The sequence below is a fragment of the Carassius gibelio genome, chromosome A5 (assembly GCF_023724105.1).
Source record: "Carassius gibelio isolate Cgi1373 ecotype wild population from Czech Republic chromosome A5, carGib1.2-hapl.c, whole genome shotgun sequence".
NCBI lineage: Eukaryota > Metazoa > Chordata > Actinopteri > Cypriniformes > Cyprinidae > Carassius > Carassius gibelio.
In genome coordinates this window covers 14485638-14512086 of record NC_068375.1, presented here as the reverse complement: position 1 = coordinate 14512086, position 26449 = coordinate 14485638, and the positions used below count along the sequence as shown (strand labels likewise).

The window sequence follows — 26449 nt, the reverse complement described above, 5'->3', positions numbered from 1 at the left end:
CTGTCATTATTTACTCAACCTCATGGCTTTCAAAAGAAGAATGTTTAATTATTTTCTAGTCACTATTCCATGCAATTGCAGTGAATGAAGACTGAAGCTTTCATGCATCAAAAGGGACGCCTTTGAATTATGCACCAGTGTTAACTAAAATGTTAACTATTAAAAACGGTTTATTTTTTATTTGAAATTTTGACTGAAGTAAGTTTTGCTGAAAACTCAAAACTGGAATAAAAATTAACTAAAATTAAATAGAAAAAAATAAATGATAAATAAAATAAATCTATAAAGAAGCTATATATATATATATATATATATATATATATATATATATATATATATATGTGTGTGTGTGTGTGTGTGTGTGTAAATCTAAAAAATTATAATGAATAATAAAAATGGCTAATAAAAAACTGGAAAAATAAAAGCCAATTCAAAATATCAAGGAGTACTATAATAGTATAAAAATAACGCTAAAATAATATTGTACTGGACTATTGCAAGTCTTATGAAGTAATTTGAGAGCTTTGTATCACAAACAGACAGAAAGTTGTTATTCGCTGAAAAACGTTACATTCACCCAAGCTGTTAGAAGTAGCAATGTCCGAATTATGAATTAACCTGATAGGCTGATCTGATTCACGAAACTGGTCTAAATCTGGTCTTTTACATGGGTTTTTACTCAAAAACCCATGCCAACATTCAGATCTATAAAAATGGTCTTTGCTTTGGAAAAGTGCTTAGCACCACGTCAGTGTCTAAGCAGACTTACACACTTTTCGGTTTAAGAGTACTGTAGGTATTTGGAAATTCAAGCAATTCTTTCCATTCTCAGGTGAATGATTTGTCTGTTGAATGCTGCTCTATTATATGTTAATGAAATTGATTAGGCGGTGTTACAAGTGGAGATCTGAAAACATTTAGCTGTGCACAATTTCAAGATTATTTGCAATTTATGAATTTCTCATATGAAGGAGAGGCGTATAATGTTTTTTTTTTTTTGTGTGCGTGTACATTCGTTCTCTGAATCACACTTAAGATCAAATGTAGGACCGTTTCTATGCAACATTTTATAAATCAGGGACCCTGGTTCACTGGTGGGGGTGTGTGACCCCGGTTTCCCAGCTCACTGGAGGTGAAGATTATTGGTGAATACCCATATATTCCTTTCAAAAGCTAGTGTATAGTGTTGGAGCAGTCTGGATGATTTTTATAGTACTTTTATATTGTTTTTGCATCCCTTTTGAAGCTTGAAATCACCCCATTGTGTCAATGCAAGGAAAAGAGCAACAAGCACATTGTTAAAATTTCTCTTTTTGTTTTCCACAAATTGACAGACAGTCAAGACAGATTTGGAACAGCACAAAGGCAAGTAACTTAAGCCATTTTTCAGTGAACCATCTCTTTAAAAACAGAGAAGTATTCGTAGAACATAAGTTCTGTGTTTAATTTGTGTTGTGTGGCGTATTGCAGAATCAGTGCCTGTATACGGCACCTAAGCTGGGAAAAACTTCAGGTACTGGAAGATCCTTAAAGTGTTACTCCACCCCAAAATTAAAGTTTTGTCATTAATCACTTGTCACATGTCATTTCAAACCCGTAAAAGCTTTTTTTTTTTCACAATTTAAGACATTTAGGATAAAAACCAGGAGGCTTGTGACTGTCCCATTGACTGCCAAGTAAATCACAATGTCAACATCCAGAAATGTATGAAAGACATTGTCAGAATAGTCCATCTGCCATCAGTGGTTCAACTGTAACGCTATGAAGTGATGAGATAACATTACGGTAGATGGACTATGACAGTACCTTACCTTGACAGTGTAATTTACTTGGCAGTCAATGGTGCTGTCCTGGCCTGAACATAAGCAAGGGTATTAACGTAATTTTAAAGCTGATTTTTGTTGCCTTCCACCAGCCTTTCTGCCAGTTTTGATTTCTAAGATAAGAGGCAGAAATGTTGGTTTTGTTCTTCCAGACCGAAAGCAGAGACATCAGTTTGAAGGCTTAAGTAATAAAGCAACAGAGACTTCCTGTTTAAGAGCACATCTGTCTGTCCATATTTAGATTCCCAAATGTTAAGTTCCTTGGCATGAGGTTTATCACAGCTCTTCCAGCTGCCCATACAATAACACAGTGTCCATAGTCATAAACCGCTTTTGAATGGGCTCTGTAGAAGAGAAACAGCAACCTCACATTAGGACGCATCGCTCTCTCCTGAGTGCCCGCTGGAAACGGATGGTGGCATGGACGTGCTTGCAGCGGGCACAACCCATGCTGCGGAGAGCCTCTCCAAACAACAGTAAAATGTGCCAGTTGAACTTGGCAGAGCACTCTACATATCCACACTTCCAGCTCTTTCGGACTAAGTCAGATACACTGTGTCGGGGTATGACACGACCTCGCTGCAGATCACGTTTGTTGCCGACAATCAGAATGGGCGTCTCTCCAGAGCCCATGACCCTGTGGAGAGATAAACACACTGTAAATACAGAAAGCAAAAACAATTCTATATAAAAAGATGGCTCAAATCTAATTACATTCCACAGACACCACAGAAAAACCGGTTACACTTTATTTTACAGTACGTGTACTAACATGTACTTATAGTGTACTTACAGTGTATTTATCTAAGAAGGTTCTGGTAATACAGGGTAACTACATGGGGTAGGGTTAGGTTTAGGGGTAGGTTCAGGGTTAGTACCTAGTTATTACATAGTTATTGTAAGTACTATAATAAGTACATAGTATGTACATGAGGAACAGGACTGTAAAATAAAGTGCTACCGAAAAACCACTCAGTAAGTTACATGGATGTTACAGGTTCTTAATGGAACCAAAATGCTAATAAAAAAAAACTTGAAAAATTAAAGTCATCATTTACTCACTGTCATGTTGTTTCAAACCTGTATGATTTTCTTTCTCCTGTGAAACATAAAACAAGATATTTTGAAAAACTATCTTATGAAAAAAAACACGAAAATATTTCTTAAAATATTATCTTTTATACTCTACAGAATAAGAAAATCATACAGGTTTGAAAACCAATCTTTGAAAACACTAGTAATTTTATTGTACTGCTTAATCCTAAGCAAATATCAAAATTAATATTAATTTTGATATGGTACTTTATAATGTGATTTTTAAAATCACTGAAACCATTGATTTTTAAACATTTATTTTTATTCAAAATGGTATTAGATTTTAATTTCAACTATGAATCCGCCATTAATAAATTTAAAATCTAAATTCTGTTTTCATTTAATACTACACCCACATTAAAACATACATGGAAAATATGTCAGACTTGATGCCTCAAGACTTGCAATAGTAAGAAACAGACATAAAAAAAAACTTACATTTAGTTCGTAAAAGGCAAAAATTTAAGGGTTTGTCATTTTGGCTAAGTTTTTCCAGTTTATAAAATGTGTCTCTAATAACCTCAAATGGGTATTTAACATAAAATATTTTAAAGGGGGATCATATGATGTGATTTCAAGTTTTCCTTTCTCTTTGCAGTCTTACAAGCTGTTCGTGAATAAATAAGTAAATTTAATAATAAATAAATTTTGTTTTACAAAGAGGACACAACTAGAAATCAGTGGTTAAGTTCTGTTTACAACACTGTTCCAGAATAGTTCAAATCAAATATTCAGATGTGTGTAATGCATTTTACGGAGGACGAGGACTGTTTCCTTGGAGAGTAGCCTACAATGCTGGTGTTCTGACAAATAATGCTGAGTCACAGCCTGTAACTTAGTTTTCATATTTAAAGGATTTACCACTAATTATTCAGATGCGAGTTTTGAGCAGTATAGAGTAGTGCTTGTTGTTTTGTCATTTCTCCAATCACAAATGCGGACATGGTTTTATGTTTAGGCGGCGCAATGCAAAGCAACACGTAAAAAGACAGTATGTCATTATAATCAGTAATCATGTCCCCATAGTATGCTACATATGTCTTGTTTTTAAAGGGGGGGTGAAATGCTATTTCATGCATACTGAGTTTTTTACACGGTTAAAGAGTTGGATTCCCATGCTAAACATGGACAAAGTTTCAAAAATTAAGTTGTACGTTTGAAGGAGTATTTCTGTTCCAAAAATACTCCTTCAGGTTTGTCACAAGTTTCGGAAAGTTTTTTCCGAGTATGGCTCTGTGTGACGTTAGATGGAGCGGAATTTCCTTACATGGGTCCTAAGGAACTTCTGCCGGAAGAGCGCGTGCTCCCGTAGAGCAGAGCACTCAGAGCACAACAGGCATTCACTGATCAGAGCGAGAGCGTCGCGAAAAGTCACAAAAGGAGTGTATTTTTGGTTGCCAGGGCAAGACAACCCTGCACAGATTACCAAAAAAAAAAAAAACAGCATTAAGGGACCAGTGGATGCAGTTTATTTTTACAGGGCATCAACGGAGTTGTGCAAGTGTTTGTGTTTGTTCCTTCCTTGCATTTCGAAGATGCTTGTTTTACAAACAAGGCCCAGTTTGACGACGGATTTGCTTATCGTTTATTTCTTAAGGAAGATGCAATCCCAACGAAAAAGGGTCACGATCGTGTGTTGGAACCGCAGGCGGTGAGTAAAACTGCTTCAAATATCTCTGCCTTCTTGTTAGTGCGTCCCCTCCCATGCCGAGACCCGGGTTCGAGCCCCGCTCGGAGCGAGTCGTTGCTGCTGCTGCTCTCGTTCAGTTTCAGCCTCGGGATCTGATTCTGGATCATAAATATACGCTGAATCTGACTGTTAGCCATGGTTTGTTTTGGATGATGGTTTTTTCCTCAAGGTAATGTCACAGCTTCCAAACGCTTTCAAGCCTACTGGCGCTCGTGATTCTTTAGCTCCCCCCACACGTCACGCCTATAGCGGCTCGTATTTTTCCGGGATAAATCGGTACTGACTATCTTTCTCTTATGAATATAATAAAACTAAAGACTTTTTGGAGTTATGAAGGATGCAGTACTACTCTATAGGTACTCAAGATTAACAGGATATTGAGTGAAAACGAGCATTTCACCCCCCCTTTAATGGGTTTTATTGGCTTTGTCTCATCACACCAGGAAACGGAATCACAGTATGGTAAGGGGCGTAACATTTACGTCACACTGTTGAGGTATTTGACCAATCACAACACACTGGATAGCTAGCCAATCAGACCACACCTCGCTTTTCAGAACGATGAGCTTTGTAAAAATCAACACATTTCAGAAAGGTAGGGAGAAACAATAATAACGTCATGGGTTGCCAGGGGAAAGGAGCTTAAAGGAGTACGAAGGAGGCAGATATCAAACAAACAGAATCATTAATAATTCCACAAGGGAGGAATGGAGAAAACAAATTCTTTACACGACGGAGACAGGACCAACAAACCGAGGAAAGGAAGGGCTATAAATACTAAACCAAATGATGGACTAATAAGATACTTAATGAACACAGGTGGACACTAATGAACTAATCAAGTAACAAAGGAAATTTAGGTCAAGGCAGGGAGAACAGAAACACAACATACACGTGACATTACTCATCCCACACCGTAACAGTTACACTGGGGGGGGGGGGGGGGGGGGGGGGGGCGCCCTGGAGGCTGGTGCAGGTCAGGAACTAGGTGGAGACAAAGAGGGCCTCCAGGGCAGATCAAGGAACTCTGGGAGCCATGGCTGAGCAGGCAGTTCAGAATGTCGTGTCAGAGCAGGGGACTTAGGAGGCCATGGCAGATCAAGCAGTCCAGGAGGCCATGGCGGGTCAGGGAACTTAGAAGGCCATGACCTTAGACAAATGGCCCCTGCCCCACTTCTCTTGGGGAAGTTTAGGAATTCTGGGGGGCACTCTGGAGGAACGGGGCTGGCTAACTCGGGGGAAACAAGAGATGAAGGGGGGATGGACAGGACCAGCAGAGACAAAGGAGAACCTTTTGGACCGGATTCTGGATTGAGGAAGCCAAGAACTCTATAGATAGCATCATATCCAACAGTGCTGAGTCAGCGGAGGCCGGCGGGCTAGAGTGAGCGAAGGCCGGTGGGCTTCAAAGCGGATAGACCAGCGATCCTGTGCTGTGGGATAGGGAGGAGCTTTGGATGACTCAGGGAAGTGCGGGAAGAAAGGAGGGAGCGAGTTTATTGGAGCCCTATGTGAATGGTGCTGGTTTATCTTGTGATGCTGGAGTGCCAACATGCCTCCGGAAAGGGACTAAACCATTATCATTATTTACTTCAACAAAGAAATCATGGCTATGGAGGAGGAAGGACTAATGACTCCAGGGGGCCAACCGACTGTGGCAGTGCAGGTGGTGGATGAGCCTGAGGTGGATACAGAAAGCCGATGAGCCAGGGTGAAGGGGGCGATCCGGAGGGCCAAGGCGGAGCAGATGGCTCCAGCGACCGAGGTGGGGATCCAGAAGGCTGTGGAGCCGAAGGGATGGAGGAGCCTGTCAGAACCAGGGGCGGAGCACAGCTGGAGGATTGGAGTCCTGAGGCGACGGATGGTCGATGACCAAGTTGGAGGTGGAGGGACGAGGGAACCCGGTGGAGCCAGTGGACTGAAGGGCTTTGGCGGAGAGGAGGGAGCTAGGAGCCATGGTGGAGGTGGAGCCAAGCCGGAGTCCAGGGCTTAGAAGCTGGAGGCGAACGCCAGGGATTCTCCAACCAAGGTGATGATAGAGGATGGCAGACCCGCGAAACTCACACTGTATAGATGGTGGGCTGAGGGCGAGCAGAGGGGCTGCCAGACAAAAAAAGGTGTGGAGGAGGCAGGAGTGGGTGGTTAAGCATGCATTTGTGAGCCTCCAGGCTCTCCGGGCTTAACTTGGGAACAGGAGCCCTCATCAGCAGCTCCATGCAGCGAAGGCTAGTCGGTTGCAAGCTCTCTGTCATCGGTGGCCTCGGGCTTAAGCTCCACACAGCGAGGGGATGGTGGGCTGGGCTCTGGGCCGGGAGTAGAACAAGGACCAGGAACAGTCTGGTATGGCCCTCGAGCAATCTCTCCCCTTGCATAGGGGAAACAACGGAAAGAAAAAACATGACGTGAAACACAAAAACAAAACAGGGGAGACACGCTGATAAACTATATTTTGTATTTGGTCTTGTCACGATTGCCTACTGGGAGTAGCGAGGAGACGTGGAGTAAACACAAATAACAGTCTTCAATAATCCTCAGAAGGGGTGACAGAGGGCAGGCAAGAGCACACACGTAATACAACTCAACAATGTTAAGAACCAACAAGGAAACATGGAGCAGACTACAATTAAAACACTAAACTTAAGGAGGGATAGACAGGTGAGGGGGATCAACTAATAATGGGATAATGAGGAAAGGTACAGGAATGACCAAATATGGGCACATGACGGAGAAAACACACACAGACAGCCCATGGGCGTGACAGCTGTTAATTATGTTATTAGGTATATAAGTACTGCTGCACACACTACACACAAATTCTTACCCTTGATTATCTTTTGTGGTATACATTTCCTGGCTCCGATTCTCTGTGGGCCTTAAAGTGAACATTCAAATATTTATTATAAATAAATACTTAGGTTTTCAGTAAAAACAAATGTATTATGTATATATGTATTTGGATTCTTATGGAATTATTTTCATTGATGGAGAAAAGCTATACATAACCCTGAACAGTCTGAAATATGAAATAATATATCTGATACATAGGGCAATTTATATCAAAATAATTTAAATACTTGTTTCAGTGTTAAAATAAAACCAAAATGTTGAACAATGCCAGTCTTACTGAATTTATTTGATGGCATGCCAACTAAAGATCAGCAAGTACAGAGGATCTTTAGCCCATCGGTGAATAAACAGCCTAAAGCATGTATGTAATGTACAGACTGCTTCAGTGGCATGTTGTCAGGAAGTGAAGCTGTCATATGTACATGAAGTCGGGCTGCTCTATCAGCCTCTTGTCCTGTCTCCAACAGAGAGCAGAGATCCTGGAGAGCAGCTTATGTCTCCACGCTTATCTCTGTTTGAGATGACCTGTGGCTCTGACAGCTCTGAAAATAGACAAATAGGTTTTCCAATTGTTTCACTTCACAGAGGCTTCCCACAGAGCTGCACCGGACTGATATAAACTGGGCAGGAAAGCTAAAAATAGACCTCTTCTGTGGAAGATACTACAAATGAACAACCACAGTTCTTGGTGTCCAAAGATGTGGATTCAAAACAAAACTTAGTCATTTAAAATTGACTTCAGAATAGATGTCTGATGTGTTTCCATGTACTGATAAGAAGATGGGATCGTAAACACAATTAGCCCCAAACATCTCTAGACACCGCGCTGTCAGTCATCAGGTGTCTCTGGGTCTTTAATTGACAGAAAACACCAGCATTATCCATCAGTCATGTGTCTGTGGCAGACATCTCTTCTCTCAGATCTCTGACACTCATTTCATCCTCAAACACAACAGAGTCCCTCTGCAACAGAATTAATTAATTACTGCATTCATTCACTAACTCAATCTATCCTCTGATTCGTTGGTTTAGTCATTAATATCTCACCGGTTTGACTGACAGTTTGGATTGTTGTGCATTGTGGATCAATTCATCCTCTAAATCCGACATGTGATGTGCTTTTTTTGACATGATCTGACTGAAAAGCAAGGACTATAACATTAACAGAGTTTTTTCCAAATCTGCCTGTCTACATCCGGACCTTAACAAAACCCCAAGCGCCAAATAATACTTCTCCAGTGAAGCTCTATAGTCACAACTGATTAATCACAGCAGCACCACAATAATAGTCATAATAGCAATACTTAGAAGCAATAAACCTTTCAAGATTTATTGTGATTAGTAAGTGATCAGATGTGCTTCTGTAAAATTCTTCTCAGCTTCATAAAAAAAGGAAATAAATAACTGACAAATTCCTGGTGAATAACTACACTCCTAAAGAAAAAAAGCTCCAAACAGAGGTAGGTGATTTATGTTACACTGAACTTTACACTGGGTGTTGCCAGGTGGGCTGATGTGAGTATTTTAGAAACTGCTGATCGGCTTGAATTTTCACACACAACCATCTCAAAGGGTTTATAGAGAATGGTTAGAAAAGTGAAATTGTTCAATGCCATTTTAATGCCATAGGTCAAGAGGAGAATGACCAGACTAGTTCTGGCTGATAGAATGTCAACAGTAATTTAAATAACCACCTCTTACAACTGAGATCACAGAAGTTGAACCCTGAAGCAGATGGGCTACAGCAGCAGAAGACCAAATTGGGTGCCACTCCTGTCAGCTAAGAACAGGAAACTGAGACTACAATTTGTAAAGGCTCACAAAAACTGGACAATAGAAGATTAGAAAAAGGATGCCTGGTTTACCGAGTCTAAATTTCTGCTGCAACATTCGGATGGTATGGTCAAAATTTGGAGTAAATGAATGTGTGACAGCTCGTGAAGGTAAACACTCATTTTGTTATGCATTATTTAATAAAGTGATAAAGACCTGGAACAAAGCCTGTCATACTTGTTATTGGCTTTTTTTTTCATTTTTACAAATACATGGTGTAAAATAAAAAGAATAATATAAATAATATGAAGGTATTGTCTATAATAATCTGAAATAAATGTTTTAATATGACACTAGATTGTGATGTGTTATTTATCGTGTATTGAAACTTATAACATTATGTGACGGTCAGTTGAGCAACAAGATCCCAGTGCATCTCAATTCTCACAAAGATGCCTTCTGTGTTCTTGTTCTCGAGTTCATTCTTTCAAGGTTGCCTTGCAAGGCCGATCTCCATAAGAACACAAGTCCATTTCTTTGCATTCTCGGAATTGAGAAACAGCCTAGATCTCACCAGTTCTCAATCCAATAGAGCACTTTTAGGATGTGGTGGAACGGGAGATTCACATCATGAATGTGCAGCTGACAAACCTGCAGCAACTGCATGATGCTATCATGTCAATATGAACCCAAATATCTGAGAAAAGGTCTGAGGTTCTGAAGGCAATATGCCGTCCAACATGGTACAAATGAGGTTTACCCAATTAAGTGGATGGTGAGTGTATAGCACAATATATATTTGTTATACAGGTAGCTAAAACATGGTTAAAACAGGCCATTTTTAATTACTATTATCTATACTTTACAGTATTAGACAAAACGTGCACTGGATAAAAAAGATGAAAGTACATGAGACACTTTTGACACTTTGATAAAGTTGCTGCCCAGCTTTTAAAACAAGGTCAGTATAACACACCTATGATGCCTTAATATGCTGCCAGTTACTGTACATTTTGGACAGCTACTGTACATGGACCCTAAAAACGATAACAGAGCTCAATTCAAAACTTCATCTGAGATAAGGACAATGGCTATTGTTTCACCAAAGATTAATTATCTATCTTTCTTTTAATTCCTCACTCTGTCAGGGTCTGTCTTATCACAGGAACGACCGACAGCCAGCGCTCACTTCTATCGGGTATTAGCAGATCAGATCAGTGAATCGAACCATTGTGTGGCAAAGTCTGTGAGGCAGTGTCAGGCCAAGGTGACTTAATTGTGCTCTGCCTGGATCAATAAAACATGAATGTTTGTCAGCGGAACCACCTGCCTCACTGCTCAGGCCTTGACGCAAGCAAAGCATGACAGCTGACGCCATTGATTACGATAAATCTGCCTCTGAGTGACAGGCTCACTGCGAACGCCCACACTGACCGTTTAAACCAATCGCCGACTGAGCATCACTGTCTCTGTGTGTATTACTCTGACACATAGGGCATCGTGGATCCTATGCTCCTGCGGCAAACTTATTTGCTCTCTCTTTAGCAACTCATATACCTTAAAAAAATGTTGTGGAAACATTACTATATTATATTATATTGTCAAATTTATTTGTATAGCGCTTTTCACAATACACATATAATGTCATAACATCTTCATGCCTTACAGCCACATTTAGCAGATAATTTATTTTAAATTTTGCAATGATACAAGCAATCAAGCAGTTGGGATATGCTGAATAGTACAGCATTGTCTTATCTGTACCTATATATTGTCATATTTAATCTATTGATAAAGTTTTATATCCAACTTTATATAAAGAGCTGGGTGGCATTTTGTAATGAAACAAAATAAATCAGGCATTAAACATTTGCTTTATCCCTTTATGTGAATGTGCTGAATGCAGGAAATGTTTAATGTAATACATATCTCACTTTATATACAGAGCTATGCAATAATTCATTTTACATTTTATGATGATATAAACATTGTATTATACAAACTACATTTATCTTGTTTTAATTATGTTTTTATATTTGAACTGATATATTTGAGCTGTTTATAAAGATTGTTTCTTGCATTGTAGCTAAATTCTAAGCTTCCTATCACTGTTTGTAAGTCCTGTACATTAGGTTTAAATCCATCCAAGTTTAAAAAACATTGTCATTTTGTCAAAATATCATTTTAAAATTACCTCAATTCTCAGAGATCCCCAAACGGTTCGCGCGAAGCTGTTCAAAAGATTCAGTTTCCTTAAACCCCACCTTTCGGTAGCATACTGTGTTCTGATTGGTCAGCTAACATAACCAGTTTGGATTGGTTGTTCCGCACACATCTCCACCACGGTAAACTATGCGTTAGCATCTGTTTGGGGTGAATTATGTCTTATTCCTCTCACCGCGAAGCAAACAGTAAAATAAAAAAACTTGAACAGTCTCGCTGCTTTTTCTTCTGTGTGGGTGTATTCAAGCCGCGCGCTTCAGTTTGAATCTGAATAGCGGGTTCAGTGCGGGAGCGTGGTCACATTAGAATGAAGGGAGACATGAAAAACAGACATTGCGTTGTTTTCATATGGATTACTTTATCACAGAATATCTGTTCGGCAGCACTTGTTTCGTTTTAAAGTAGACATGTCAAGCTTTCTATAGATATCTCTCTCATGTCTCTTCGTTGAGTATTCACGGAGTTACACTTCATTTTAATGACGTGTTTGTACATGACGATCAGTGCAGACAGCACACATACTGATAAGACGCTCGGGAGAAAACAGACACATAACTTCATAATCATACTTCGCGTTGTGATTCAGAGATGCTCGTTGTTCGAAATAAATTTGGTAATGAACCCTCTTTTATGGCCAAACGCTTTGAAAATCCCGCTGTACTCACCGAGATTAGAAAAGCAGTCATCAGTGAAATGTTGTGAACCGAACAAAAGGGATTTGTTGTAATGCTCTGGTATTGTGGTAAAAATGAATTTTAGCCATTGGTTCTTCTGATTTTCATTTTTTGGCAGTGAAAATAAAACAAACTTGCCTTTTCAATTAAAAACACACTGTCTCCTCGACATGATGCTCTCACACCAACCAGAGCGTCTGTGTGTGTGTGTGTGTGGGGGGGGCAGGTCAGAGCTTCGTTTCTCCCAACACGGTAGGCGGAGATTATTATGCAAAGTGCTCCTAGTGACATACATAGAGATGGGCAAAAGATTTGAAATCTATAACGACTCGTTTCAGCGATTCAGAGTCGACTCCTTACTTTAGAAGCCAATAACTTTATAAATCGTGTACTTTTTGGTTTAATTACTTTGCACATTGTTTACACTGATGGACAGCTACATCATACAGTGTAATACAGGTAATTTTTGATTTCCCATCTGTGTGGCTCTTTAACTAGACACATCATTTGGTCTTGGATGGTACAAGACACTGTGTAACAAATTAGTCTCACATGTCAAGTGCAAGAGATGCTCAGATATGTATGATATTAACTATAAAACACCAAATTATTTCATCAGAGCAAGAAAAAAGGTGTTTGCTCACACAATAATGTGACAATGAATTCAAAAAGCATCTTGACAAAAGTGTTGACATATGGATATCAAGTCAATCAGTGAATGATATCAAAGAGATATCACATACGCATTAGTACGCTGCCAAAACAGTTACAACTAGGCATTATCATCATCATCAAACCTGCTCAGATACAAAGCAAAAAGCATTTGAGGGTTTTAAATTGGCTTCTGATGATGACATTTCATGCCCTTTGCAATCAGCAGAGGAGAATGGAAGGCATTTCTGTTGATTTGGATCCAAATGATGAAGAAATGACCCAGTGTGCTGGCAGCCCATGATTACAGAAGGGTCTCGCCTTTTGAGTGTAATTACAGCAGCCATCAAACATTGAAGAAAAAGAAAAGAAGGGTTGGGGAACATGATGGATATAAAGCAGCACAGAAAAAATGACTATAGACCAAACAGAGAGAAGGTGTAAGCAGAAAAAGCACAAAAACAGACAGAAGGGTGTAAAGGTGTGAAGGAATAAAAAGAGACTTATATTCCCATCAGGTACCTGGTCTCTAAGATCTGCTGCCGCATGGTCTTGACATACTCAAAGCTGTCAAAACAGCAGATGTCATAAACCAGAACGTAGACATGAGCGCTCCGGATGCCTCGACAGCAAACATCTGACCATTCCTGCACAGACACAGAGCAACACAAGATCCTGATCATGAGAAACAAATCCAAAGTTCAGTTAACCAGTCTACTGTATCATATTTCATGCACAAATGTGACCCTGGAACCACTCTTAAGTGTACATTTTTCAAAACTGAGATTTATACATCATCTGAAAACTGAACGAATAGGTTTTCATAGATGTATGGTTTATCAGGATCGGACAATATTTGGCTGAGATACAACTATTTGAAAATCTGTAATCTGAGGGTGCAAATAAAATCTAAATACTGAGAAAATCGCCTTTAAAGTTTTCCAAATGAAGTTTTTAGCAATGCATAATACTAATCAAAAATTAAGTTTTGATATATTTAGGGTAGAGAAAAATATCTTCATGGAACATGATCTTTACTTAATATACTAATGATTTTTGGCATAAAAGAAAAATCAATAATTTTGACCCATACAATGTTTTTTTTGGCTATTGCTAAAAATATGCCCCAGCGACCTAAGACTGGTTTTATGCTCCGGGGCAACAAAAATCTAAGTCCTCTAAACAACATGATCAAAGCTATCCTGAAAAAAAATACTATTGTACACAATGTACTACATGCCTTCTGTCATCTGATTGATAGTTTACATTTTCTAAAAGACCTTTTAGTATCATTGTAAAAACATCACCCTCCAGGCTGTTGTTAACTTATCTTGGTAATATTTCAAGATGAACACCTACTGAACTAAATCAACTGAAGCTAAATGTACTAAATTTCTCATTGTTTTACATTACAATCTATCAGAATTTCATATACATCAAAGTTCGAATAAACGGTTCCATTAAAAAAATAAAAATAAAAATAGAATAAGCTTTACGGGGTTACGACAAGCGTTTAGCTAATAGCACTAAATATTCATAAGATTATGAGATTCATATTAATCATCATTCATTCAGAACCTTTGAACCTGATCTGATTCACATCTGCTAGTTCACAACCGATATGGTTTGGGGAATAAATTATAACTCAAGCAGATAGGAGTGTAAAACTGGTAATGCATGCAAAAACAGAAAAGAGAATGAGCACCATATTCTTCTTTGTGTATATATCGCCCATGTGAAGACAGATGCTGGCGGCACATTCAGCAATCTACAAACAAATTACATTTTTTAGTAGAAGGTGCTTTTTCAGATCATATCTGTTACTGTGGTTAAAATGGACATGATTGGAGGAGAAGTGCTAGCTTCTGTAATTGAAGCAAGAGAAACAGTTGTCTAAATCACTTGTTAATGATAGCCCAAGCTAACTGCTAGCTCTCTGACAGGAAACTCCAGTTGAGAATAAAATTAAAAATGTAAACTTATGGAAGAATCCTCTCTTCCCATTGTCACTAATTAAAGTGCTTATTCAGTATGACACCAGAAAGAAAAATGAACTGAGACAAAAGGACTCGTTGCTCAAGTGGCTCTTTTATCCTTTCAAGCTGTCTGAAATCACAGAATCATGTGCCTCTCGAGCTACTGGTTCATTATAAACCATTCTTCAATACTAAAGCTCTCACTGAGCATAAACTCAGAGAGCCTATGTAAAACCACTGAAAACATTCTGCTTAACTGGACCTTCACAAAGCCCTTCCACCCTTTGACACGGTTGCTAGCTCTGAATATCTCATAGGACTTAGAAGATTTAGCATAAAACACATTTTTTTGTAAAATGAACGTTTTGGAAAATTGCATGGATATTATATATCATTAAATTAATTGTTTAATTGCAATGCATGTTTATCTGCCTTAAAAAATTAAATGTTTACATGATAAAAAAATCCAAGTCTGCATATTAAAATTAAGGTATACGCATATTACTAAACTAGAAATGAAGAAGTCTCATTTGATAGAGATTACAGTTCATTAAAAAAAATGTGTGAGAAAAAAGTTAATTTTATTGCCACTATCTGAATCAATACATACTGTAAATGAATACGAACGGATACGAACACATGTGACTTTCACACACTCACATTAAAAAGCTTGTTGTATAAATATGTCAGCAACAGTTAATAAGGTAGGACAGGTCACAAACAATAAGTTTATAATATGTTTATAATACATTTATATTCAATCAGGTTTACTCCAACCTCATATTTCTTCAGATAGAATAGAAACATAAACAAGAAACAACAAGTTAGAATAGAATTTCTTAATAACTCGAAGAAAGACGTCCCCTGCAGATCCATCAATCTCTATTGCGTGATCTGAAAAGCCCTGCATGGATTGAAGCAGGTGAGTCAGGATCATGAATCTCTATTTAATAGAAGCGCTACAGTTAAAGTCAGTTTCTGTTTTTCATGGTTTGTAATTGTCATGTTGCAGTGTTTTACTTGGCAATGTTTTCAAAAATATTTGTATTTTTGTTATTTTATATGCTCTGTTGGTGGTTGGTGGAGTAGCATCATGTGGGAGGATATTTAAAAAAAATTAAGTCAATGTTATGTAAGAACAGTTTTTTGTTGTTGTTTTTTGTGCACTATATAATGTATAGTATACAGATTATACACAAATTCTGATGTGAAATATTTGATTGATTTTTAGATCTGTAGACAATCTTTACACAAGTTTTTTTCAAATGTTTTCCCTAAAATGTACGGAGCCCCACATATGACATACAGGGGAAAAACAAGTCCATGATTTAACTTAATTTAAAAAAAGAACAAATTTGTCACGTTTTAGGCCAGAACAGGTTTTTTTTTTTTTTTTTTTTACAGACTTTTGTAACTAGAGACACACAGGATCATTTTCTCAGGGTTTTTTCTCTCAGACTTCAACTGTGGAGATCTCATCAGTGATTGCCTTCCCCTAGGGGCGGGTTCATTTGGGTACCTAATATTTGATCAACTTTGTCTTGACACTGTGTTGTGATATGCTACTGTACCTGCAAAGAGCTGACAGGAAAGCTGCTGATGGCTGGATAATCTGTGATCTGAAGGTCATGAACATGACCATTGAGCACTGCGGCAGAAATATGCACCCGCCGTGTCTTACTGGACACCACCACCTCACTGTAGTCATCATGAAGAAAGCGCTGCACAATGGCTGTCTTGCCCACCCCCTGAGCTCCCAGCACGGCGATCCGGAACGAAGGGGGCACTGTCCTGTTTCCGCCTCGCCCCCGGTGTGGCACCCCACCCTCCCTGCTCTCGCAAACAGCTGGCCAGTGCATTCAGAGTGGCACATGGGCAGCACATAGTCCTGACTGAAGCACTGAAAGCAGTGTTGGCCACAGCACAGTCCCATTCACAGGCCAGCAGCCTCTAAGAAACAGAAAAGTGGAATAGAAGAGAGATGAAAATGCCAATCAAGAGCTAAAAAGAGGTTAAAGAAAATAATCACTTCATATCAAGTGAAGTCAACACTTTATATAGTGCTTTATACAACAGAGATTGTTTCAAAGAAGCTTTACAGTAATAAACAGGTAAATAGCAGAAGCAGTAATATGGTATTGATCGAATACAAGACAAATCCTAGTTCTACAATAGTGTCATTATTCATCTCAAGTCAGTCCAGATCAATAATAACTGTGAAAAGTTATAATAAAACAACTATATTAAAACAAAACTAAAATAAAGTACCAGCAAACAATTTAATTCCACCTGTGCACAAATATTTGACAAAATGTGTGCATTTTCTATTGTTTATATATCATAGTATCCTAATTTCATGGTATATCTCAATGTTTCCATGATATAAAGAACTTAAAGTAGGTTAGGATGATTTAAATGGAACAAAGATATTAATAGAAATCGCCACACATAGGCAAAGTACACAGGCGGCAGCACCTATATCTGTGTGTGAGCTCAGCTATTCTTACTACTGCGGGAGGCAGGATGAATGATGCTAAATGAATAGTTTACTGTGAACCTTCTCTGTTTCAGTCTGTAGCGTGATTAGACCAATAATAGACACGATTCTAATGTAACATATTCTCTGCATCCTATTTAAAGACGCACTTGTCATGAACATGTTCATTAACTTTAATATATATAAGCGCTAAATGCCTTTCCAAATGCCCCACCCGTATTATATACATATCCAAAATGCATCACCGTTTATAATTCCCATCAGTTTTTTAAGATTTGAAGCGCGCGACTGTCGGTGCAAGCGTATCCCGCGTACAGCAGCAATGACTTCGGTGACTGTACCTCATGCGCAGGTGAGAAGTTGCATTCTTCGCGAGGTTCGGGCTGCTGAACACCTGCGCTATCTTTCTCGTCGAGTTCTCACTCTCTGGTCGCATTCAGGTGCAGAAGTAACCCTCAAACTGTCCTGGAGGAATATCCTGCTCTTTCACGTCATGCAGACCTCGCGCACAGCACGGCGTGCGCAAGATAAATCAACGCGTGCGCGTAAAATCAGAGCGGTGGACCGCGCCAAACCCACGCGCCGGGGCGGGTCAGCGCTACTACCACAGGTTAACCGAAGACGAAAAAAGCTAAGAGCTCTGCTTTGACTATGGCAAGCTTTTTTGACATTTATTCCTTAAGATAGATGTCTGTGTTACTGAATCTTTTACATTGGTTATCCTTTATATGTAAATTATGAAACTTTTTTTTTCCATAAAACTACACACGGAAAGATAAATGGCATAAGTTACAGTTATGTATTTGTCTTCAGTTGGAAAAATGATTAAAAAAAAATCTGTAGATTAATCTATGGAAACATAATCGTTAGTTAAAGCTTCACTTAATTAAATATTCCCTTACACACTACCTAATGGCTGAAGTAAACCATTGCTGGTTAAACTGTGCCAGTCTGGATAATTAAAGCCCAATCCCAATTATATATTTTTACCCCTTCCCCTTCCCCTGGGGTGAAAATATTCTCCTAAGAATTGGGACACCACTACTATACCGTCACACGTCATCATTCGTCGTCTAGCTCTTACAATACACACATACACTGGTGTGCATTAGAGGCTTTAATTATCATTCTGTATTAATGCACTGCTTACTGACACACACACACACACACACACACACACACACACACACACACACACACACACACACACACACATGGAATTCATGCAGCTCACACATCCAGGAGAAAATAAACTTGTCAATGCTGCCCCAGGACTCTTATTAAATACAGTATACAGTCGCTGTTTTAAGTAAACTCACTCTAAAAAGCGAAACACACAGATGTGAATACACGCAACGTCTCTATCTCTCTCTTGAATTGGCAATATTTGAGAAAATGGTTTAGCGATTTCTAATTATTGTGGGGACTAGCCCCCCCTCAATGTCTGTGGTGGCTATAGCCCTGATCAGACATGAAAATATGTTGTGGTACTATCGTGCAGTCTTGTAATGATTAGCAAATATTAGCGATTTTTTTGCAAATATTTATTTGAGTAACATGACTGAATGTAACGTAAAACAAATGATTACTTTTCTTTAAAATCTTTATTTAGGACAAAAAACCTTACATTCATGTGTCTTTTAGTTTGCTCAGGCAGCCATGTTGCCAAGATGATTCATACCACTTAGTTTGAAGTGTGGTCCCGAAAAAACTTTGTTTGAAGGGGTATCTGGCCCTTACCCTTATTCCTACCCCTCCAACCAAAAGAAAATCAAGACAGGGAAAGGGGAAGGGCTAAGGGCTAGAATTAGGATTGGGGCTTAAGGTCATTTTGTTTTCTCACAGCTGTTTGCTATAATTGTCAGCAGTATAGTGTCTTTCATACGATTTTAACGATGCATATTATATTATGCGATTCTACAGGACTTTAATTGAAGGAGGATATAAAAGCGATATACTATAAAATGGCTGATCAATTCCATTTAACTGGCCTATAAGTTATGATTAATGAAGACATGTTAAAACTGGTTACGATGAGTACAGATCATGTTTGCAACATCTAATTAATATAATCATTAATACATTTCATTATAATGAACATCATCAATCCATGAATTACAATAATTCTACAATAATTTGAGCATCAACATTTCATTGGAGGCCTTCTGAGGGGCCAATTATTTATTTGACTTTTAACTCAAAGTAAAAATAATATTTAACTTTACTGCAAATTTAAATGTTAACTAGTCCAGAATAAATGATCAAATGGCTTGCCATAGTTGTCAGCAGCATAGCATACATTAAATGCCGGGGAGTAAATATCAGCACGTGGAGAATGAGATACACTTATTATCTTAAAATCGATGCATATGCCCTTTCCACAGAAACGATCACCCCCCTCTCAACGGCTTCTGTTTATGTGAGTGACTGTCGTGATTGCATACTGTCATCATCACTATCTGAAACTGAACACGTTCTGTATCAACAGTCTCTGAGTACCGCGGCTGTTTCTTAGCAACCTAATCTTTTCTTCTGTTGCTAAGTAACCACGTGGCTGTTACCTGTTCTCGTCACGTCACTCATACAATCAGTGGCTGTATCCAGGTGCGACAGGACTTCAGTTCAGTGCTGTTTAAAGCCAGCAGGGTTATGGCTAATAATTAATCTCATTTATTCAGTTAATGACTTCCATTATCTGATGTCATTTGCCCCTTTAGAATTAATACTTTTCAAATAGCCCAAAAGAAAGAACTTGTCTTGCATTTGTAAAAGCCATGAAAAAAAGCGGTTTAAACGAGAACAGTACTCCGATTTGACTGAATCCACAACAAACAATACCTTAATATACTGAGAAAGTTATAGACACAGGTGTTTTATTTCTGAACAAATCAGTGTCTCTGAATGAATTGGTTGAGAGCTTTTCAATGACTTACTCATAAGGGACAGACCCAGCCTCCAAATATACCAATTTCTCTTCTGTATATGCAAAAAGTGACATAAATTGTGAAGTTCACAGTACTCAGTAGGTGAAAAAGATCAAGTTAAGCTACTACTTCTGCTGAAATTATGATAAACACTAAATCCAATGAGACCATGAGAGTAGACTTGTAAATGAGCGGCATGAAAATGCCAACATGGCCAATTTAGTGTTTACACCACATGACTATGGGTTCTCTATTTGAGTGAATAATTCAGTGATTAACTCATAAGTTATATTTGTTGGAAACTTAAGGTATAACAATATAATATACAGAAAATAATGTCACTAGGTAATCTACACTCTAAACAATGCTGGGTTCTTTCAACCCAACTGTGGGTCAGATATGGACTAACCCTACTGTTGGGTTAAATCATATTTTTTATCCAAAAGTTGGGTTAATCCATATTTGACCCAACAACAAGCATTTTTATTTAGAGTGTAATAAAGAAATACATACATACATAACAACTAGTGTTTCTCAGTCTTTTTGACTCCAAGGCAATTGTCCACAACAATGTTCAAAGGCACCACTCAAGGTTTCACTTACAATGAGAAAATTCATATTTATTATAGACATTTCCATTACTTTTTCAGTAATATTTATTTTGGTATTTACTCTTTTTAGTATTTATTTTGATTGTACACCACAGTTTTAAAAATCCAAGTTTTTCATGACTATATGGAACCCTGCTTCTTGAATAAAAGGACAGTTGCTGAGGGAAACAGATGAAAATAAGAATAACAGTTTATGTCTGTGTGTTTTTAACTTTTAATTATTTTTCTTTCTTTCTTTCTTATTTTAAATCATTTTAAGCCATTTGGAGTGCCCTTAGAAGTTTGCAGAGGCCCTTCAATGGGCACCAGCACCCTGACTGAGAGCCATTTAGCAGGATGAAGCACAATGAAATGGAACTGAAAGGAGTCTTGAGACATGTTTACACACTTCACCTTTTTGAGTAACGGGGAAAAAGAAAAAACATTAAGACTTGATGTGTAATATCCAAATATGCAAATATGATGTGTGCCTGCCTCCCCAAGTGTCATCACTGTGAATGTACCATAAGAGCTGTTCAGTATTTATTCTGGGCTCTCTTACAGACCTGAGTGAATATGACACGCCTGACTCATCTCCAGAGCTGATTCATCTCACTGAACATGACATCAAATTGACTCATTCTACTACTATGTGTGTATATATACATAAAATATACATAATGACAAACATAGTGAGGGTGAATGTTTGGGATGTCAATGCTGCTGACTTTATTTTACATTACTATCCATAAAAATAAATCTGAAGAAATTTGATCAAACATTTTGTTGAATTTATGTCAGATGTGAGACGTCACATTTCAGTATTGAGATGCACTGTGATCATATTGCCAATATAAATGGTAATCATTAAAACTCATATTTGCACACACAAGGATTATTGTATTAATATTTCACTTTCTTAAGCAAGTGTTCTACTGGCATATGTTTACTGGACGCTGCTTACATGCAGGTTCACAGTCAGGCACATTAGCAAATATGGCAACAAAAAGTTCACATTTAGTCACCAGGACCACCATGAAGACTTGTTAAGTTTCAGGGAAAAGACCAACTCTGCTGAACAGTACATAAGTGATCCATCCTTGTATCGCTGAGTCTATGTTGATGATTCTTTTTATCACATCTCTATGTTAGTGTATTAGTTTTAAACCAAAGCTGAGTGAGGTTGTATATACTAATGCTGAACAGATATTTCTAACACTCCATGGAGTCCAAAAACCCACCTCGAAAAAACCTACTCACTTTCACAAGCACAGCAGAACACATATGGATAGATTCAGTCTGGGAATGAATATCAGATGACCCACTTGTACATAATCGATATAAAACTTGTTTTCTTTGTATCAGATTAAGTTGATTCATAGCAGTTCAAACAAAATAAAAGACAAAGATGGAGTGTTGGCATGTTCATACAGTGGATAAAATGAACAAAGTATACAAAACATTACAAGGAATGTTGCATTTATGTGTTGGTCAAAGCATGCAAGTCTAATAACAGATAGCTGAAACATTGTACAATTGCATGAAGCAATGTTGCAGCATACCAGAGAATCAAACAAAAGCAATAATGCCAAAATGTATTATGAAAATCAAAAATGGTAAATATTTTAGGTAACTACCATTTGTTTTTAAGTGGTTACCAGTCAAACAGGATAGGGGGAAAGGGACGATAGAGACGTTCAGTTCTTAAGAATGGCATCGTACATGTGGTACACATACTGAGACACCTCGGGAGCCCTGCATTTCAGAGAGAGCTGAAAGAGAAAGAAAAAGCAATGAGTAACTTAAGTAAATGTGGAGTAGTGTAACAAAATGTGCAACAAAGTGCACAAAAATAAAACAACAACAAAAAAAACTGTCCATATAAAACAATTAATATAAAAAAATAATAATATTACAAATAAAATGCAGAAACAAATAAATATGGTCATAAATATTCATTTTCTATTTTCTTTATGTTGTCTGGGTCATATTTTCCTTTACCTTGCATAGTTTTATTTAGAGTTGACTAAGTTTCTAGCAAATTACATAAAATACACCATAATATATTTTAGTTTGATTGGATATACAGCCTGTTACGCCAACAACAAAACATATTGGAAGAGTTATCTCTTAATTTTTGCTATCGTAACTACATGTGAATACAGTGAAAACTTTTGAACTCTACGAAGATGGCCAAATTTGTCTTGTTTTGTTGAAATATAAATATTTTTCCATTTAGTTCTGCCCTTCATAAGCAACAGAAGATACTTGTATGTTTCCCGGTACACAAATTAAGTACAATTTACCTTGATCTTCAAATTCCAAAAGTTTTCACCCCCCAGCTCTTAATGCATCTTGTTTCCTTCTGGAGCATCAGTGAATGTTTGAATCTTTTTAAATATTTGTGTTTGAGTCCCTCAAATGTCCTCAAAAAGGACTGGACTGCTGCTGAGTGGTCCAAAGCTATGTTCTCTGATGAAGGTACATTTTGCATTTCCTTTGAAAATCAGGGTCCCAGAGTCTGGAGGAAGAGATGAGAGGCACACAATCCATGTTGCTTGATATCCAGTTTAAAGATTCCACATTCAGTGATGGTTTGGCGTGCCATGTCATTTGCTGGTGTTCAAGGTCAACGCAGCCATATACCAGGAAGTTTCAGATCACTTCATGCTTCCTGCTGCTGACCAACTTTATGGAGATGCAGATTTCATTTTCCAACAGGACTTAGCAGCTGCACACAGTGCCAAAGCTACCAGTACCTGGTTTAAGCTCTATTGTCTCCCTGTTCTTAATTGGCCAGTAAGCTCACCTGACCTTAACCCTGTAGAAAATATATGGGGTACTGTGAAGAGGAAGATGCCATATGCCAGACCCAACAATGCAGAAGAGCTGAAGGCCACTATCAGAGCAACCTGGGCTCTCATAACACCTGAGCAGTGCCAAAGACTGATCAACTCCATGCCACGCCACATTGTTGGCCAAGATTTCTAAAAATCCTTTCTTTGTATTGGTCTTAAGTAATATTCAAATTTTCTGAGATACTGAATTTGGGATTTTCATCAGCTGTCAGTTATAATCATCAAAATTAAAAGGCATACACATTTGAAATATATCAGTCTGTGTGTAATGAATAAATATAATTAGGGCCGGGACTTTAACGTGTTAATTGAGATTAATTAATTACAGAAAAAATAACGTGTTAATTAAGATTAATTAATTACAGAAAAAAAATTCCCGCATTTTTAATAACTTATTTTTGCACCGCGGAACGTTTCTCACTGGATGAGTTTCGGCGGACCGATTATACTGGAGCACCAACTAGCGTTCGCATATCACCGCAGCAGCACATCGAGCCTCAAGTATCACCTCAACACAAAACATAGCAGCTAGCGTGGACTTTACACTTTATGTTGAACTATGTATTATTTTGTTGGTGCAACAGTTTATGTTGAACTCTTTATTGTTTTGGCCAAGGTTATTGAGAGTTGGATTTAGTATGTTATGGCCTCTGAAGCAACAGAGAGATGTTTTCTAATAGTCAGTGTTTCCAATGTTCTGAATGTAATTGACAGTATTGTGTTTTACTTAAAAAACACTTTACAGAAGGTTCCAACACCTATAAGCTTCCTGAATTTCTGAAATGTACTATTTCTAAATTGTTTCTAAATATGCTATTGCTACACTTCATGGCAAAAATTGCACTGGTCTGCTAAACTTGGTTGAACAAAAATAAACAATATTTTGTTGCATAAGCTTATGTATTCAGTTATTATTCAATGGTATACTATAAATCCATGTGAAAAAAAATTACTTCTCACTGTTCTCAGGTCAAATATTTATCTGCGATTAAAATGCGATTAATTTCGATTAATTAATTACAAAGCCTCTAATTAATTAGATTAATCTTTTTAATCGAGTCCCGGCCCTAAATATAATATACAAGTTTCACTTTTTGAATGGAATTAGTGAAATAAATAAACTTATTGATGATATTCTAATTATATGACCATCACCTGTATATACTTTACCACACTAGTGGTAATGTTGTAGTCAAGACAACCTAAACCAAGACAAGATCAAACCACAACTCCACTAATTAATCTGAAACATCCACATTTACTGCCTGAAAAATGCATTGTATTTATTTATTTAATACAATTAGAATAATAAGACTGTATAGAGCTGTTACCAATCAAATGAAATCACAAACAACAAAATTCTTCTTTGAACTGCAGAGGTGACACAGACTATTGTAATGGGCTCCTCACCGGCCTTCCCAAAAAGACCATTAGACAGCTGCAGCTCATGCAGAACGCTGCTGCCAGGATTCTGACTAGAACCAGAAAATCTGAGCATATCACACCAGTCCTCGGGTCCTTACAATGGCTTCCAGTTACATTTAGGATTGATTTTAAAGTACTTTTACTCGTATATAAGTCACTAAATGACCTAGGACTGAAATATATTTCAGATATTCTCACTGAATATAAACCTAACAGACCACTCAGATCACTAGGATCAAGTCAGTTAGAAATACCAAGGGTTCACACAAAACAAGGGGGAGTCCGCCTTTAGTTACTATGCTGCCCGCAGTTGGAATCAGCTTCCAGAAGAGATCAGATGTGCTAAAACACTAGTTACATTTAAATCTAGACTCAAAACTCATCTGTTTAGCTGTGCATTTATTGAATGAGCTATCTGCAATGTCCGAACTGATTGCACTACATTTTCACTGCTTTTTATTTTATTTTATGTAAAATAATTTTCTAACTGTTTTAAATTCATTTTAAATAAGTATTTTTTTTAATAATTGTAAAAGTTTTAAAATTGCTTATTTTATTCTTGTTATTCTTTTTCTTCATTGTTATTTTACTTTCTTTTATGTAAAGCACTTTGAATTACCATTGTGTATGAAATGTGGTATATAAACAAACTTGCCTTGCCTAGTATTGGAACTCATTTTACTTTCAAATAATTTGAGTTGAGTAGTTGAGTTACATTCAAAATTTGACCTGAGAAATCTGAATTACACAATTTGCACTCCACAAGGTTGTGTCAGAGCTGATATTCATTTAAGAGGAGCCAAAGAACACACTGAGCTTCAGTGGAAATAAAAACTTCTGCCTGCCTGTACAAAGAGCCACTCGATCAATGTCAGTAATTCACTTATTTGATTAGTGATCCAGAAACTGTAGAATATTTTTTATTTCTTTTATTTTCCAACATTTTTTGGTTTATATTTTTCAAAACTCTAAAAGGTCATTTCCAGGTTTAATTTAGATTCTGAAAGTGAGTAAGACTTTTTGACTCCACTGTATTCCTTCCTTTCTCTGTTCTTTCTCTCTTTTTCTTAGTTAACAAAACAAAACATCCTCCAATAGGATTTACCTTTATACATACAGGTCAGCTCAGCTCTTGCGGTCAATGAACGCTTCCCTTTAAATGTCACTATATTCACAATGACAGAAGATAAATCCAAGTGGAGTTTTTTCCAGTCGATTGCACTGAGTAATTCTCGGACCACCAGGAACATAATGCCACCTACAGCAGGGCTTGTTTTGGTTACTTCTACTTGAGGCATGTGTTTCCAGAGGTCTCGGCTCTTGGCAGACAACAGCAGTCCATCACCGGCTGTTAGGTTAAACCGCGCTGCCTCGATGAAGCCCAGTTATCATCTGTTCAGATC

General features: G+C 37.8%; 1 protein-coding gene and 1 pseudogene across 1 annotated transcript; both read right to left on the bottom strand.

The window, feature by feature from the left end:
- Window positions 1-332: 332 nt before the first annotated feature.
- On the bottom strand, window positions 333-17952 carry LOC127995898 (ras-like protein family member 10B). Its single transcript, XM_052591906.1, has 4 exons — window positions 17591-17952; window positions 16324-16702; window positions 13299-13423; window positions 333-2460 (listed from the first exon to the last, which is right to left on the bottom strand). The coding sequence occupies exons 2-4, from the start codon at window positions 16609-16611 to the stop codon at window positions 2190-2192; spliced, it is 684 nt and encodes a 227-aa protein (XP_052447866.1). The 5' UTR covers window positions 16612-16702; window positions 17591-17952; the 3' UTR covers window positions 333-2189.
- A 2602-nt stretch (window positions 17953-20554) lies between these two features.
- The window catches only part of LOC127995882 (AP-2 complex subunit beta-like), a 28185-nt pseudogene continuing 22290 nt past the window's right edge, over window positions 20555-26449 (bottom strand).

What these genes read in the sequence shown, in the direction of transcription:
- LOC127995898 (XM_052591906.1), bottom strand. Translation starts at nt 16,611, where the DNA reads ATGCACTGGCCAGCTGTTTGCGAGAGCAGGGAGGGTGGGGTGCCACAC. An exon ending in TTCCTGTCAGCTCTTTGCAG is followed by an intron (nt 13,424 to 16,323) that starts GTACAGTAGCAT and finishes GTGTCTGTGCAG; the next exon opens with GAATGGTCAGATGTTTGCTG. An exon ending in CAGCAGATCTTAGAGACCAG is followed by an intron (nt 2,461 to 13,298) that starts GTACCTGATGGG and finishes ATCTCTCCACAG; the next exon opens with GGTCATGGGCTCTGGAGAGA.